Consider the following 17,772-nt stretch of genomic DNA (forward strand, 5'->3'; position numbering starts at 1 on the left):
GCTTGCGAACTGTCAAAAATAAACAAAATATTATTAAACGAAGAAACGATCAACGATTCGATCTATTCATTTATTTAATTTTTTCTGTTCAATACTTCATTTGAGTTCCATTTTAATCTTACTCCGCACCATCCCCCTCATATCATTCTAATTTGATTTCCGTTTTGGCGACGCGCTTTTCTTTTAATTTCATTTGTTTTCATCGATCATCGAACGACGTCCAAATCGCGCCGCCGTTAGAGGAGAGCCTGCCACTGCTGCTGAGTCCGAACAATCCATCGCCGCTGATGTCCCTGCATATGCGTCTGCTGCACTCGGTCGAAAATAAGTTCATCAAAAAAATCTACGACGTATGACGGCACCGTAGCCGAGTCGTCGGCGTTTCCACAGCAACGACAGTAACAACGAACACCGGAAGAAACAACACCCAAATTGCATTTGTCTAGTCCCTCAAATTGGCCGTTCAGTTTGAGATTTTCATACGTGCGAGTTTTTTTTTCTTTTTAAATATTTTGAGTGAGATTTTCGAGCGAATCTACGACGCGACCGCCCGATCGAACAGCAGCACCGATGCAACAACGAACGGAGAATGGCTCCCAGTGCAACGAATATTTTGTACTATACTAGTTCTTAGTTTTAGTTTGTAATCTGTTTTAAACATCGATTTTGGTTGGTAAGTTTCGTTTTGTGTTTGACTCCTTTCGATTTGTATACTAGAACTTTTGTGTGGTTTTGCCTAGCTCTCAGATTGCAATGCGCCCGAATTTATGCTTCTTGTTTTGTATTCAACGCCAAACAACCACATAAACATAATAACGATACCAACTAATCTCTAGCAAAACCTAATCCAATCATTTTTATCTTCTCTCGTTTATTTTCTCCTCCCCAACGACAAAAAAAAACATTTTCTTTCATCGAATCGAAAAACCATATCCCATTTCGAATGCGCAATTGTTACGAACCGAACAACCCCTAGCTCTGCCTAGGATATCCAAATACTACTACTGTGGTAAGTTTCTGTGAATGCGCCCTGCCAACTCCGGTCACAGTGCAGTGAAACGGAAGTGTCTGAAAATTTCATCGTTGCACCTTTCATTTCTGCCCAACGTTCTGAGACTCTCTCCTGTTGTGTACATAATTATCATCATACCCACCAATAATCACTTCATTCATTCGTCCTGAACTGAATGAAACGCTCATACACACTTCATCCGTGCTCGTGGTGTTCAACGTACTGCGCACTGTAAACTTTCACCTATCTCCAACAATAGTAAAATAAACGTGAACGTTAAAAATAAATAAACTACGAATCGTACCTAGATAATAGAAACAGTATTTCACGAAATCTATTTTGAATTTTATTCATTTCTATTATAGCTCTTTTCGTGAACCAACTTCAGCTTATTTACCATTTTTGAAAGTTCCCGTCCATTTGTCTAAAGTGAAAATGATTGTTGCATCCGGGATGGATTTAAGAATTCTGCAATGATAGTGTAAATTTGATCAGTGTCTTACGAGGAAAACATTTGAAAACATTACTTGTAAATACAGCTATGAATGAATGAAAACTGCGAAAAAGCTACCGCAGATACAATTAAATTGCCCTGCATGTGAAACACACGAAGAAACAGCCTAATTGAACAGAAGCACCGAGCATGTTCAGCTGTGTTCGGGCGCCACGCAGTTTAATTATAATCTTTTCGCAGTCAATGGGAGATTGATTTGTCCTTCATTGTATTAGGTTCGAGATCGTAATCATCAATGCTGCGACCATTGTTATATCAGCAGAGATCATTACCTAGATGATAACACTGATGTATCCCAATGGTAGCGAAAAGAGACAAAATAAAAATCTCAAATCAGCGTTCAACGGCAAAGCGGAGAGTGAAATAGACTTGCGATGCGACTAGACACAGTGCGTTCATTAAGTTTCGAGACTGGTTCCATAAATCGCAAAATAAACTAGAGTTGATGTGTTTTTAAAATTTATTATTCGAAGTATTCTCCCTTTGATTTAAGACAATTCTTCAAGTGATCCAATAGTTATTCAAATGCGTACTTCAGCTCATTTTAAAGAATAACCTCCATTGCTCGTGTCGAAGCCGTTTTGATGATCTCGACAGACATCTTCGAAAAAGCATTCTTCTGACTTCAACTTAGGAAACAAGAAGAAGTCACACGGCGCCCAATCAGGTTAAAACGATGGGATGATTTTGGGCCAAAAACTGACGAACAATGATTGATTTGTGAGTTGGCGCATTGTCGTGCAACAAGCACTATTTCTCTGGATCGCGATATCCTGGTCCAGTACGACGAAACTACGAACTCTTGGCCTTTGCTATCGAAAAAAGTGATAAGTTTGATAGATTTGATTCTTGAATGTAATTTCGTGTTTTTTGGCTTGTTTGGGCTTGAGTTTTTCGACTTCCATTCCTAACTTTGACGTTTAATTTTTAGATCTTATTGAAGCACCTCGTTTCGACGCCAATAACAATTGGTTCAGGAAGTTTGGATCATTTCATTTGCAGCCGTACCGCAACGACTTCTCTGGAATTATTGACCCGAAGTGATTGCGTGTGAGGGACAAAACTTTGCACAGACCTGTGTTTTATCCGAATACTCGTAAAGTATTACATTACAATAATTCGCAAGTTAATCACGAACTTTTTCAATCATTTAGGATGTGCAAGCTGAAATTGGTCTTCCTTCACGTTTGTCACTCGTGAGCCGCAAAAAAAAAATATTTACTCGATTTACTGATCGCCGTATAGTTGTTGCGTCAAACGGAATGTTTCTGATGCACTTTGACCCAGTCTTGCGTTGAATTTAATGACCGCTCTTTGTTCTATGCTGGAGTTTCAACGTCAGACGAAAAACTGTATGAGGAGAACTGTCACATTCTTGTTATTTGTCATACATATATAAAGAAATGTGCCAAGTAAATAGAGAAAGATTCAAGCTGTAAAATGCGCGTTCGAATACATAGATGGCGCTATTATCTACTGAGAACTTAACACTCCTAATACCAAGCCTAGAAAAGTTACGCGAAGCACCAAGCCTCAAAAAAAGTTGGAACGGTAACTTTGAGCTACCATAGCTCAGTTGTTACTTGACCAATTTCGATAAATTTTTCACCCTCTAATTTTGTGAAGTTTGTAGATTATTTTAAGTATATATTGGCAATCTTTTAGGAAAAACTAATGAAAATCAGATTTTTCCCGTTCCAAGTTTTTTTTCGAGCTCAAAACGTGCCCTATCTGCATTCATGCGGCACCTGCATCGCGAATCGGATATTGAGAACTTCAACTTTACCGAGTCATAACTTTGTTGTTAGTCAACCGATCTTCAAAATTTGTTCACCATTGGAAAGGTAATACTTCCAGAAATACAATGCACTGAAAAAACCGAAAAATAGGGTTATCTACCCAAAGTTATAATAAAAACTGTAGATAGATGACCTAAGAAAAGATGAGACTTTTTACTATGATCGTAAATATCTCGAAATTCAAAGCGATGACCTATATATTTTTATACATCATTCGATTGCTAGTGATACCAGCTACAATTTTTGCTCAATTACCATTCCTACACAATCAGAAGAAAACAGAATTTATAAATATATATGAATTTTTAATTTTTTTTCACATGTTTGTATATAACTCGAAAATTAAAGCCATGACATGTACAGTTTTTTGATTCAAAATATTGAAATCATTACCAGAAACAATGTATTGATGATCAAAATTATATATCCGTTCAAAGAATCTCAAGAAATTTGGTACAAATACAGAGAATTTGTGTTATTGGGAAAATTTTGCCAAACAACATGAAATCAAAACTTTTAAATTTTATGACATACATTTTTTTATTATTTTAGTTGGAAATTTAATATAAACAAAATTTACAAAAAAAAACTGTAACTTGGATTTCACTGAAAATTTTAAAATTTTTAGTAAATAACCTAAAACTCTTAAAATATTTTTGTATTGGACAAACGATCTAAACAATTTTTATTCACAACACAAACGCATTTGATAACTACTAAAATTCTGGTTCTGTTGTAGGTTTGCCGTAGAATCTCAAAAAATAGATAAAAGATCGGAAATTTTAAAATTTCCGAGTTAAATTGCATTGCACAGTGGTCCGGATCCATAATTTAGGGAGACAAATCATTTATGGCTTAACCTTATACTTTAGAGCTATGATGTCTTCGAAACAAATGATCAGTGAAGATAAACCATATGTCGATGTACATGGTATTAGGGTGGCTCTTGTTATTAAGGTGATCCGAAACTTATTTTCCGGATGTATTGAGATAGAGGACTGCATTTTTCGGCAAAACTGTAGATAAACTTATATCGAGCAGCTTTGCTGAGGACATCATAGTAGTATCTGCAACGGTTTTAGTGTTACAGCTATTTTTAAAGAGCAACTTAGGGTGTTCCTCAAAAAATCAGATTTTTTGCTCTAGTATTTATGTTCATACATTGGATTTTTTCATTGAAAAATATTCGTATCAGTCATTTATTAGCCATATAAGGTATTTTTGTCTTCTAAAGTGTCAAATTAATTCAAGTGCATATTCGGGAAGAAATCGTTCTGCATTCTTCGGGGAATGCTGAATGGTGTCGCTTTTGTAAAATCTCTAACGCCTCTCGGTGGTTGGAGGTTCTATCAACCGTGCATTTTGGCACCTGCAGATCGTTCAGCATCCTTTCGGGGATGCAGGACGACTTATTTCTTTATGTTTTGTGCTGTTTTCCCACCTCACCCAATTCCCGATTCCCTTCCATGTTCCTTTTATCCTTCCCTTCCCATCAGGAAGTTGATGAGAAGCTACGCAAGGCACGAATCTCCAAATAACTAGGGGAACATGCCACTTGAGCCAATTAGTTCTGATAACATAGGTGCAGGGTTTCATTCAATAAAAAGCATTCAAACGAAGAGGTTGTTTTTCGAGACGAAGACAACTGTAAGCTGCAAATAGATTGGTTGGTTGGTGCTAATCGCAAAGGCTGCTGCAAAGCCAATATTCGGGGCGATTCCAGTTTCATAAGTGCCTAAAATAGTGGAACTCACTTCACTGAGAAATATGGCCTAACCGATTTGAGAACTGTTTCAATTTGTAGGTTACACTAGTTCATGCACTAGCTTTCATGTTTTTCAAAAATCAAACAAAACTTTGTTGAATTGTTTGAAGAATACATTTTTATATGAGAATAAGAGAGATATGAGAAAGGCATCATTACACAGCTAGGTGGATAAAAACAAGTTTTACTTAATTTCGTATGATTTTTGTGCTAAATTCAGAATTCTACTTTTTCTAAATTGTTTACTAATAGAAAATTCAAATAATTTTCGAATTCTATACATTCCGAAATAATTCTAAGTTTGTGATATTTAAATTCTAATATTCTATCGATTATAATTGATGTCGTTTAGGATAGCGGAAAATTTATGATATATTTTTTTGTTCTCAATTGCTAGTAAAACAAAAATCAAGCAATATTTTTTTTTTAATTTTAGTTGGTTTCTTTGGCCATGGGTTAGTATATGGAATTCGTATAAATTTACATTCTATTTCTTTTTGTACAAAGCCATTGAAATAATTTAAAATTTTCGTGTTGTCACAAAATTTATTTTATTAATAGAAACAAATTCTACGTCTCTTTGAAACAGATGAAATCAAAACGGATTCCAATATTTGATTTGCAGAAACGTTATACGCAATATATATCAGAAATTTTGAAATTTCCGATCTTCTACCGATTTTCTGAGATTTTACGGAAAACCTAAAACAAAAAAACCTAATTTTAGTAGTTAACAATTCCGTTTGGGTTGTGCATAAAAATTGTTTAGATCTTTTGTCCAATACAAAAACATTATTATTTTTAGAGTTTAGGTATATATACTAAATTTTTTAAGATATTCAGTAAAATCCAGGTTTCAGTTTTTTTGTAAATTTTGTTCATAATAAATTTCCAACTAAAATAATAAAAAAATATATGTCATAAAATTTCAAAGTTTTGATTTGTTTTTTTTTGGCAAAATTTTCCCAATAATAGAAATTCTCTGTATTTGTACCAAATTTCTTGAGATTCTTTGAACGGATATATAATTTTGATCATCAATACATTGTTTCTGGTAATGATTCCAATATTCTGAATCAAAAAAATGTACATGTCATCGCTTTAATTTTTGAGTTATATACGAACATGTGAAAAAAATTGAAAAATTCATATATATTTATGAATTCATCGATTGTTTAATGTTTTTTTTTGATTGTGCAGGAAAGGTAGTTGAGCGAAAATTGTAGCTGGTATCACTGGCAATCGAATGATGTATAAAAATATATAGATCATCGCTTTGAATTTCGAGATATTTACGACCATGGTAAAAAGTCTCATCTTTTCTTAGGTCATCTATCTACAGTTTTCATTATAACTTTGGGTAGACAACCCTATTTTTAGTTTTTTTCAGTGCATTGTATTTGTGGAAGTAGTACCTTTCCAATGGTGAACAAATTTTGAAGATCGGTTGACTAACAACAAAGTTATAACTCGGTAAAGTTGAAGTATTCAATATTTTCTATGCGACGATTATGCCAAAGGAAAGAAAATTGGATAGCAGATAGGGCATATTGGCACAGACTAACAGACAGGACACTCAAATTAGATTCTTCAATCATTTTAACGGTCATTTCGAATATTCCTTTATTTGGGACAGTACTCACATGTGTCATGATGGCGCCACGTTACTCTATCAAAAACATCCTGTCTGTCATCTAGACTTTGTTTATTTTTTTCATTTACCAACAGAGTTGCCATTCATACAGAATTACCTGTAATGTATTGATTTGTATACGTCCATGCGAATTTCATGCAGGATACAGATTTAATACATATTGCCAAAACTATACACATAATTGTGCCTACTTCTCATCCTCCAACGCAATACAAAATCGAACCCGTGTTGTTACAATATTTACTTGCTTCTGGTCTGCCGCCACTTAATTTCGGGTGAAAACTACCAACACAATAAAAATAGTCTAGATGAACAACGTTGAGTCAAATAAATGGTTACCTTCCAACATCGCGAAAAAGTTAAATATATTATCAACGTTATCCAATAATTTATTGTGACGATTCATTTTCAAATATTTTGATGAAATCAGGCATCCCTGCAAGCAGCTGATCGGTGTTGACAAACGAGGGGAAACCAACTAGTAAAAAAAACTTGTACATAACACAAGGGGTGTACCGATAGTAAATAGTTCGCGCAGTACAATATAGGTGGAACTAGTGCATAACGAAAAATTATTTTTATAAGAATTTACTCATACTGTCATGTCTGTTAGTCTGTGATATTGGGCGCGTGAAAAAAACTTGGAACGGGAAAAATCAAATTTTCATTGGTTTTCCTTTGCCAATCTTCTGCTACAAAGTTTTGGAATCAATCTACGAACTTCACAAAATTCGAGGGTGTAAAATTTATTGATATTCGTTGAAAAACAGCTGAGCTATGACAGCTCAAAGTTACCGTTCCAACTTTTTTTGAGGCTTGGTATTTGGAGTGTTAATGGACGCACTGTGTTATTGAACCACGCACAGCTGAGCATGCTCGTTGCTTATGTTCAATTATGCTGGTTCCTCGTGTGTTTCACATGCAGGCAGAGATGCCAGAAAAAATTTCGAATATTTTCAAGCAGAGTTGAAGAAGTCTATAAACTCGAAAAAAGTCTGCGGACTTCAGTTCTCTACAAAGAATGGAAATTGATTTAGTGTGAAAAAAAAACCGCGACGATTTTTAAAGTCTACAAATTTTGACGAATGTCTGCAAAAATCTTTATTTTCAAAAGTCTGTTACAAAAAACTTGTAGTAGGTAATGTTAGAGACATAACCGCAAGATTTATGTAGGACTGCTGTCGACAAGGGACAGGTCACTTTAAAAATGTACATTTATTTTGGTACATTGTTCTACTAATAAATCATTTATTTCAAGTAAAATCGCATTAGTTCTTTGTAAAATGCTTTGGGTTCAACCTTTCAACACAGTTGACAATTATTTCCACGAGCAAAATTCCGAACAAATCGGTTGCCTCTCGTTTGGCGAACGGCGCTCAAAGTAAATCTGACACTTGCCTAAGTGCCCTTCTCTACTGCGCTAACATTCCGCACCGAGTTGTGGCACACATGTAGTTGGACGTTGTATGTATTAGTGACGACACTTTTTGCCTTTCTCTATAGAAAGGTATTAGAATTGCTGGAAAACCCGACTTTCGAACGGAGCCTCGGAGACCCAAATGGCTGTGACTATTGGTTCCGGAGATATGATGGCATAAATAACGTAACCGACAAAACGTGTTGTTTTTTTACCGCGCAAGTTTCGCGGAGATGGCTGAACCGATTTTAACAAGTCTAGACCCGTTTCAAAGCTATTGTTAGGCCATTGATCAAGTTCGAAGATCAAATGGCTGTGACTTTTGGTTCCGGAGATATAATGGTATAAGTGACGTAACCGACAAAACACGTTGTTTTTTACCGCTCTAATGTATACCTATAAGGGTGCCAATCATTTGGGATCACCTCTAATTTCGTAAAGCGCTATTGTTCAAAAGTTTAAGCATATCGAAAAAAGTCTTCATGCAAAATTTGAGCTAAATCGGACATAGGTAAGGGGTGCTGCCCAGCGGTTAAAGTTTGAAAATTATCGATCTTGAAAAAGCACCAAATAAACCCGTGATTCTAGTACATGAAATTTCCGAAATCGATTTTTTTTATGTTAAAAATCTTAAAATTGCATTTAGTGTTATCTAAAAAAAATTTTTTTGGCAAAAATTGTCTTTCCGAGACTAAGAAAAATTTAGAATTTAGATAAGTCCCAGAAAGTCGATTTAAAATTGAAATTTTTATTTTTCGGACCGATTTAATATATTTTTTGTTACTCGCACACGAACGACCAGCAGCTAAATGATCGAGATTCTTTTCAAACTTTCGAAAGGTAGTATTTTCTGCGATATTGAACGCTGTTTGGAGCATTACAGTTGATTGCTGGCTTTATTTGCACTAGTTTGGTGCGAATTACGCACAGCGAAAAGTGCACAAAGCTAATCAAATTATTCTAGTTTTGTATTGAACTGATGATTTTCACCTTCGATTTGTAAAGAAGGAATATTAATAGTTCTTTAGATAACATTTAAAGCCATTAGAACGGCTGATTTTGTATAATGTTCCCCATCGTAGTTTTCTCCAATGCAAACGACCACCAGTAGGATGACGCAATCGCTCTTGTTTGAAGCGAAACTCACACTGCGAATGTCGAGCAGCAGATATGCTCACTGAAGAACTAGTTGTTTCGTATTTGAACCTATTATGGCATTATTTAAACGATGCTTACGTAATAAACATAGTATTGTCAACAATCTTACACCTTCTTCCATTCGTTCCGTTTAGAGAAAATACTCAAACAGGGAAAAAGTTATTAGGAAATTATATAAAGAATGAACGACGACCCTAGTGGAAAAATAATGGCCAATAAAATTCGTGATGAAAACTAAATAATATGTAAAAGCGATTCACACGTGGCATAAGATGACTTTCACCGGCACAGAACTGTCGAGTGCGTGAGTAATATTCGGCTTAAATTAATCTTGCACGGATAAAAATCTATTACCGGTACCATGATTTTTTAATCATGAAATCATATACCATAACTTCTCATGAAATTTCATTAGCAAAGTGATTGATATCATGAAACTTTTCATTAATGATGTGCTATTGTTCATAATATCAATCATTTTGCTCATGAAATCATGACGTATTATTCATGAAACGCATGATTCATGATTTCATGATTTTTAATCATGGTACGGGTATTGGATTTTTACCCGTGTGATCTTCGGTCTTGACTTCGACCGAAGTTGATTGATCGTCTGGATCTTGTTTAATGCAGGCGTTTCCTGATGAAAACCAACTAATCTCATTTGCATTTGTGGTTGTAAGTGAGCTGTCAGAAAAGTCAATATGACCGTCCCACGACAAAAGGGCCTAACTGCAAATGAGAGCCTCTCTTTGTTTACTTTCTCTTTTGATTATTACGGTGCCATTACTGCAACTTCTTGAAAGTTTCCTATATTAATCGAAAGCTTGTAGTTTTACCTTGAAAGTTTTGCGAAGAATAAGGCGTCAAATATAAAATCGTGACAGAAAAAGTAAACAAAGAGAAACTGCCATTTGCAGTTAGGCCCTTTTGACATGGGACTGTCGAATAGAGCATCGGACAACCGTCACTCTTTTGTTCTACCGAGCAGAGCTGCCAACTATTTTTCAAGAATATCTGTATTTGTAGAACATCTATCTCGAAAAATCTATTGAGCGCGGACTGCACCTAAAAAATAAACGCATGATTCTACAGCATAAACGATTGATTCAGGTCTATGGGTTAGGGCATATTCAGGAGTGTTCTAGTTCTAGGTGCATAATTTATGTCAGTTTTAAAATTTAAATCTAGAAATTATAACAAAATAAACTGGCAGCCCCAGCAGCGTTTTATCTGTGTTTCAAATATACAAAAAATAGGATGCCGTTCTATTTGTAGACCAGTTTTAAATTTGACAGAAGAACTGGTCGAATAAATAAAACTAGAACGGCTTGCTGGGGATACGTTTGTTTCAGTTTCAGTTATATTATAGACCACCCATATGAATCTCGCAGCTGCTGAATTTGCTCTTACAATACACACAGAAAGAAATAATGAAACTTACACGGCATGTAAACCGAAGGTACTATGAAATAGACGTCAGTTGAAACGAAAATCTGATTTGAAACCATGATTGATGTAAAATTACATTAATATTCATTCAGTTTTTCATTGAACAAGACTGTATATTTACAAACGCTTAGTTTTGTAATGTAATTTTCCATTCAATTGCCTGCTCCGAATATGTGCATGAAAATAAATGTAAATTTACAAAATATTTTTATCTGTGCATTTTATTGTATCATGACAAGATTTTTTTCATTTCCGACGATTCAATGTTTTGTTTCTACGATTCAAAATTGAATTTATTGTACACGTGGTGTTCCAAACAATATGCAAACTGTTTATTTGATTGTTTTCAAAGACTTTTATAAACTCGTCATGACTTCTCTGGAGAACCAAAACATCCGGTGACGTTCTCCACAGGTGAAGAAAGGAACCTTCCATATAATGGAGACGCTGCATTGAAATTGCTCCGTATTTTCCGATAAATCGAAATTCCATACAATTGAGAGATTTCATTAGCTTGAGAACCACCTTGGAGTACTGCATGCTGACCAAATCGGGCCTTATGAGGACTTCAGCCCTATGTCTGTGGATGACGGAAATTCACGATTTTTTCAGGCTTTCTTCAGTGTAAACTTGAATTGTCATCGTCGAGGTCATTACTGCAAATCATGGCCTTCTTCGCAAACTTTTTGGTAAACACGACCATGAAGCTTATCAGTACCTCCCGATACAAAATTTTTGACCGGGAAGCTACTTAGAATCGAGCTTGACGTATGTGATGCAGTCCCGAACATAAATTGATTTACGAAAAACTTGTCGTTTTCAGCTAGTAGTCATCTAGGAGTTTGGTAAATTGCAAAGGTTTCGTTTCACATTATGACAATACTCGAGTGCGTACATCTTTGGTCACTCGTCAAAAATTGTTAAATTTAGAGTGCAAGAGAGAACATCCATGCTAACAATGAGAACAGTGTTGAAGTATGATATGAGAGATAATATCGTCTCTACACGATAAATGCTATTTGGGAATGATTGTGACAAAAAGCAGTTGTATTTTTAACAAGCGTTCAAAACTATCAATCAAACTATCAAATTGGTTGAAAAACGATAAAACAGTAAAAATTTAACCAGAAATTTGAAAGGTTAAAGGGAATGTTTGGTCTGTTTATCTGTAATAGTAGTAGATCTATACAAAACTATACTTTTCCCTGCATAGTGTGCTGTGTAATGGATTTTGTACCAACGTTGTTTCACCCGCATGATTGTTTTCGTTCCACAAAGCATCCTCGCAGAACTCATGTAGAATTAAAGTCTGCTCACATACAATTGCACTCAATAACATAAGAATAGAATCTCACTTTTCCGCACTTCTTCAGCACTATCCAAGGAGGCTAAACTTTTCTGTTATTTTTTTTCTAAACTTTTTCCAACCCCCCCTTCCCCCATCACAGCAGCGGATCCGAACGCGTGGCGCCTCGGCCGGATCGACGAAACGGACCACGAGACGGCCGTTTAATATTTGCCCTAACGGTGTGCCCCCAGTCAGCATCACCATCAGTATCATCACCAGAACCACCACCACCACCACAAGCCTAGCCGGGTCCTGCCGGGTGATTTGTGCCACGGTATCATCCCGCTGGATGTGAACTGGGCACAGTCGGAGGAGTACCCAGCAGAACCGGGTGTGTAGCGAGAAGCTGTGCTTTCTTTTTCATCGCTTAGGTACTACTTTTGAAATAATAATGAAATAAAAAAACCCAAACAAAACAAAACAACTCAAACACTATGACAATTAAATATTATTGCAAAGCAAGGAGGAAACTTTTCTAGCGCCTTTCGGAAAGCTGAGAGCGAAACCGTTTTTAGATCTATAGCGAAACCAAACTCATACTTTCTCAGCTTAGTTCCTGCGTTCTTCGTTGTACAACGTTCTTTAGATGGTAACTTATATTTACATGTCTAGTTGTAATGAAACAAGCAAACAAACAAACAAAAAGAAAACACAAGAAATAAGAAACGTTTATTATTGTTTTTTCGCTAAGTCTAATCTAATAAAATACAATCGATTTACTATGACTTGCTATATTTGAAGGTAGAATAGCAAATGGGACAGTGTAAATTAGTAGGCCGTAACAAATTCGACAGAGAATAGAAACAGAAGCCTTCTGCGATCCTCCTGTATTTATAGTCGTAGGCAGTAGGCGTTTACGGAACCGGTTGAATGGCAGGAAAAAAAACAATTCAATCAACAGTCAGTCAGTCATTAAAAAGGTAGTTTCATTGTTACAAACAAACAAAAGAAAACAAAAAATCAAATAACTCTTGATGTTTGAAGTTATATTTAGCGGCAACAAACGTAACAAAACGATAGTGTTAGATGTCGGTACAGCGGAAAGGGTGTTTCTGTTTTTTGTAGTAGTAAACTTGGTTTGGCGAAACCCAGGGTCAGGGTATAGTGAATGGATTCGGAACGAAAAAAAGAGGATGATGTTTCAATCATAACCGGAACTTTGAAGGCTAAGAGAATAACAAGATTGACTAAACTACTGTTGGTAAGTGTAGATAGGAAACAAACAGCACGGATAGGGGGAAAAGAAGAAATTCGATAGGGCTGAAACCGGTTTGACAACATCCGCACTTTTTCGAGGATTTATTGAGGACAAATTTCGTTAGGAATCAACAGACATTTACTTTTTGAGAAACGCGATTGGTCAGTCAGATAAAAATTCTCAATATTCGCATAATTAGTTGCCTTACCTATCATCCTAGGCCTGTGATGTTCTGAATGAGAAAAATACATTTGAAAAATTTCCGGCAATAATCAAGAGAAACTGCTACTCTCAATTTGAGTAAGTTTTGAGTTCGAAGCCTTTCTCTAAAAACGAATGACGAATCATACTCAATTTTGAGTAGTTCCTTTTGAGCGTGTAGAACTTGATCGATCCACTTTACTCGCAGTGCCCTACTTTCTCATACCAATCCAAACAGATTCGTGGAAAATTTACAATTCCGGCCCTTCCAGTTACACCTGCTTATGCAATCGGGAACATAAAAACTCTCTCCAAAGTTTGATACCTTGCTTGATAAACGTTTTTTAAGACTAAATCAACAAAATAAACCAAATTTCGTATTATACATCCGACGGGCATTGAGTATATCGAAAATTGTTGAATTCCGACTGCTTCCGATAAGTCAATCGAACATTAAGTTTCAACAAGTCGACAATTTATTCAACAACAGAAATTATTACACCAAAATCCGATGCGATTTTACCTACAAATGACAATTCTGTTGGAAAATCTTCTCTGAATGGATTCCGAAGTGAATTTTGACTGATAGATAGAGAAATTGGAATGTGAAATATAGAAGAGTCGAAACTCATCCGTTAGGGAAAACTGGTTATAAAAAAGCGAAATCGAAGAGCGAAACTGATCACAAACGGACGAGAAGGAGTTAATTCCAATATAAATTCTAATACTGATGAGATGCCTGATGGAGAGAAGTGCTGTGTTTTGTGTGTGATTGCGAATAAATGAAAAAAAAAAATTAGATAAGTTAACTGTAAACCATGCTAATGTCCCGATGCGGAGCGACGAAGGAAGGAGGTTTTGAAAACAATACAAAAATTATGTGACATAAGTGTTATTTGAAAAATAAAAATGAGAACCGATCGATGGAAATAATTGAATTCCATGTGGAGACTAGCTAAACAAGTCGGATTGAAAATGTGTGCAGAGTAAAGATATTTTAAAATAAATTCGATGTGTTGGGTTGTGTTTTTTCAGTCTGTGCCCAACAGCTGATGTGATGACAGTTCCAGATTAGGAAGAGTTTTTCTTTTTTTCATCTAATTTAGGTTCAGAAATTCGGACCCAGAATCTAGGCTCGGGATCAGAACTCATGTCCAAAACACACGAAAACCCGAGTATTCCTGTCAGGAGTTTAAGTCTATAACCCAGATCCAAAATGCAGGCCGATCCCACTTATATGCGGCTGGCAGATTTCCCCCCAGACGGCTGGCTATGTCTGCCAGCCATTTTTGCCAGAATTCTGCCAGAATTCCGGCAAAAGTCTGGCAACAATGCAACAACCGTTTCCGGCAGAGAATTTCGCCTAGCGGTTATTATCGGTTCTGTTTCTGTCGGATTCTTGCCATATAAGATTGGCAGAACCGTTTTGAATCGGTTCCACATTTTTAGCGTCTTGGTTTCATTTTTTCAAAAAAAGTACATATGAAAGACAATAAGTTATTGCCTTTCATATATCTAATTATGGAAAATGTTATTGCCAATAACATTGATTTCTCACTACCAAACACACCCATATTTCAATCTCATTTACCTCGTCTTAAGATTCGTTTTTTGTATGGACATGCGGGATTGACCAATATCAAATGAAGTCAAATTAAAAAAAAAAGAAGGAAGAGAAAAATAAACAAGACACGTGCGGCGAGATAATGACGTAATTTCGCCTGGACAATATTGACAGCTGCGGGAATGCAGCCAGCCTTCTGACGGTTGCCAGAATTCCTCACAAGCGGGATGTTCTGAAACTAGGTCCAGAATTCAGGTGAAGTGTTAAGGTTCAGGATCTAGTTTCAGGTTCAAAAAGTCTGTCAGAAGCTGATCCGGGGTCAGAATACTGACCCAGGACCAAAGTCCAGGTTGAAAATCAAATTCCAGAATTCTGGTTCAGGTAAAAATCTCTTTCAAGAATTTTGGTCCAGAATCTGAGTCCAATTTTAGAATCCCGGTCCAGAATCGAAGTCCCAATTTCAGGTCTGGAATTCAGATTCGACACTCAGATCACAAGTTCATGTCCAGAGGTTAGGTCGAGTTACTCAATTCAGATCCAGGTTCGTAGTTCCAATTATAGTACGGAATCCTGGTCTGGAATTCAGATGTTGGCTTAGAATCCATATACAGAATCTAGGTCCAGATTCAGAATCCAAATAAAGAATTCTGTATCAGTTTCAGAATACAGAATCAGGATCCAAAGTTAAAATGCAGGTCCAAAACTTTGATCCAGAAACCAGGTCTTTAATCATGCTTCAAAATTTTGGCCCAGATGCCAAGTCCAGAGTTGTGTTTCTGAATCCAGCTTCAGCTGTTCAAATGTTTTGAGTAAAAGCAGACCCTGCCAGCTTGGAGTGAAATCAATCTTCAGCTCAGTAACGCCATTGCACGGCATCACATTCAACATATCATGTAAATTGTATGGGTGCGCAGTGCTGCTATTTTTGCGCTCACGAATGTGACATTTCTCTCCCCTACTTCTACGTACTAGATTCGATGCAGACTCGCCTGAGGGTGCTATGCTCGCAAAAAAGGATGTTGCCAATGATTTGCTCTGAAAATGTGGGAGCTGGATATCTTGTTAATATGATGTCTTTGGTAAAAGTCTTGTTTGCAGCTTCAGAATTCTCTTCCAGATTTAGACCCGAAACCTTCGTCGAGAGTTTTAAGCCAAGAAATGAGGTTCAGGTTCAGAATTCAAATCCATGCTCAGAATCCAAGTGTAGATTTCTGCCTCAGGTTCAGAATTCTGGTTAAATACCAAGTCCAGTTTCAGTATTCAGATCCAGAAACCTTGTCGGATATCCAACTGCAGGGTCCTGGTTCAGAATCCTGGTCTAGGCTTAGAATCTCTGTCAATAATTTAAGGTTCAAGTTTAGAATTGAGGAATCCTAGAGAACTCCGATCCAGAATCCAGTCACAGTCCAAGTGCAAAATAGGTTCAAAGTTTAATTTCGGAAACTCCAGAAGCTATGTTAAGGTCTCTGTTAGGAGTTCATATTCACAATCTAACTCCAGATCTACACACCAAAAAAAATTGAATTTTACAGGTGACCTAATCCCTCATACGATGTAATTCAAAAAGACCTAATTTGTCGAATGACGGAAAATCTCATTTGTAATGACTTAAAGTTAGATGAACTTGATTTTTACTGGTTTCGACTGTAACTTGCGTACTACTAGCAGGTGCGACTGTATGAATTTAAATGCACCTTTTACCAGCCAAGCAGATGCATGCTCAGGTGGCTCGGTCGATTAACAAACGTACTTGCGATCCAATGATTCTCGGTTCAAGTCGCGACGGTTGCTCTCAGTATTTATGTATGGAGTTTTAGACACAATATTAAATGTTCTTCCACGGAAATTTGCGCGAGCTGCGACGCTCCATTTATGTGCATCTAATAAGATGTAAAATCACAGAGTTTTTTTTAAGTGTGTAGAATCCAGATCCATGTTCCGAATTTAAGTACTGAATTCTGCTTCAAATTCAGAATCCATATTCGGACAAAGAATCCAGTTTCAGATTCACTATTCTAATCCAGGAACCTTGTTCGATAGTTAAATATTCTGATCCAGTGTTCAGGACCGGAATCCAGATATAGATATCGCTTAGTTAGTGGTTGCGCCTTACTTTACTATGAGGCATCTTCTAAAAATTAACGTTTTCTAAAATGTTTGATAAGTAAAGTAAGTAAAAAATTGATGCTTCCTTCCTTCTAGCCTGCCTAGTTGACTCGTTCAGCTCAGACCAAAATCCAGGTCCAGTATCCAATTCTAGGGTCCACTGAAACTCTGAAACTGAAACCAAATTTCAGAACTGGATTCTAAGCCGGGATTTTGGAACCGAATTATAGATCTAAAATCAGGATCTTGATTCTAGACCTGGACTTCAAATATGAATTTTGAAATTGAATTCCGGAACTGAAATCGAGGTTCAGACCAGAATTCAGCTCCAAAATTCCTGTCCGGAATTCCGATTTAAAATACAGTTTCTGAATTTTGAACCTGGAGTTCTTCAGGTTAAAACCAGGAACAGAACTCACATTTTAAAATTAGGTTGTATTTCCAGAATTCAGTTCTAAACTGCATTCCAGAGGACAGGTCAAGAGTTCCAGTCCAGAATGCAAGTCTAGAATTTAGTTTAAAAAAATCAGTTTAACAATTCTTTAATTGGAACTGAGTTTAGGAACTACATTCGGAAGATTTTT

The 17,772-nt window shown here is 36.4% G+C and overlaps 1 protein-coding gene across 6 annotated transcripts in view; it reads left to right on the forward strand.

Annotated features, from left to right (window-relative positions):
* Positions 1 to 14,525, forward strand: part of LOC131425902 (uncharacterized) — a 215,498-nt gene extending 200,973 nt beyond the window's left edge. For 3 of the 6 annotated variants that reach the window (XR_009229041.1, XR_009229043.1, XR_009229044.1), the window contains 3 exons: positions 241 to 673; positions 977 to 1,009; positions 12,220 to 14,525. Coding sequence is in view for 2 of the 6 variants with exons in the window: in XM_058588179.1 (XP_058444162.1) it covers positions 977 to 1,009; positions 12,220 to 12,284 (98 nt within the window). In the remaining 4 variants the exon portion in view is untranslated. The remainder of the gene's footprint in view (positions 1 to 240; positions 674 to 976; positions 1,010 to 12,219) is intronic. The other 3 variants (XR_009229042.1, XM_058588179.1, XM_058588180.1) reach the window with 3 other exon arrangements.
* The last annotated feature ends 3,247 nt before the right edge of the window (positions 14,526 to 17,772 follow it).

The sequence above is a fragment of the Malaya genurostris genome, chromosome 1 (assembly GCF_030247185.1).
Source record: "Malaya genurostris strain Urasoe2022 chromosome 1, Malgen_1.1, whole genome shotgun sequence".
Classification (NCBI taxonomy): domain Eukaryota; kingdom Metazoa; phylum Arthropoda; class Insecta; order Diptera; family Culicidae; genus Malaya; species Malaya genurostris.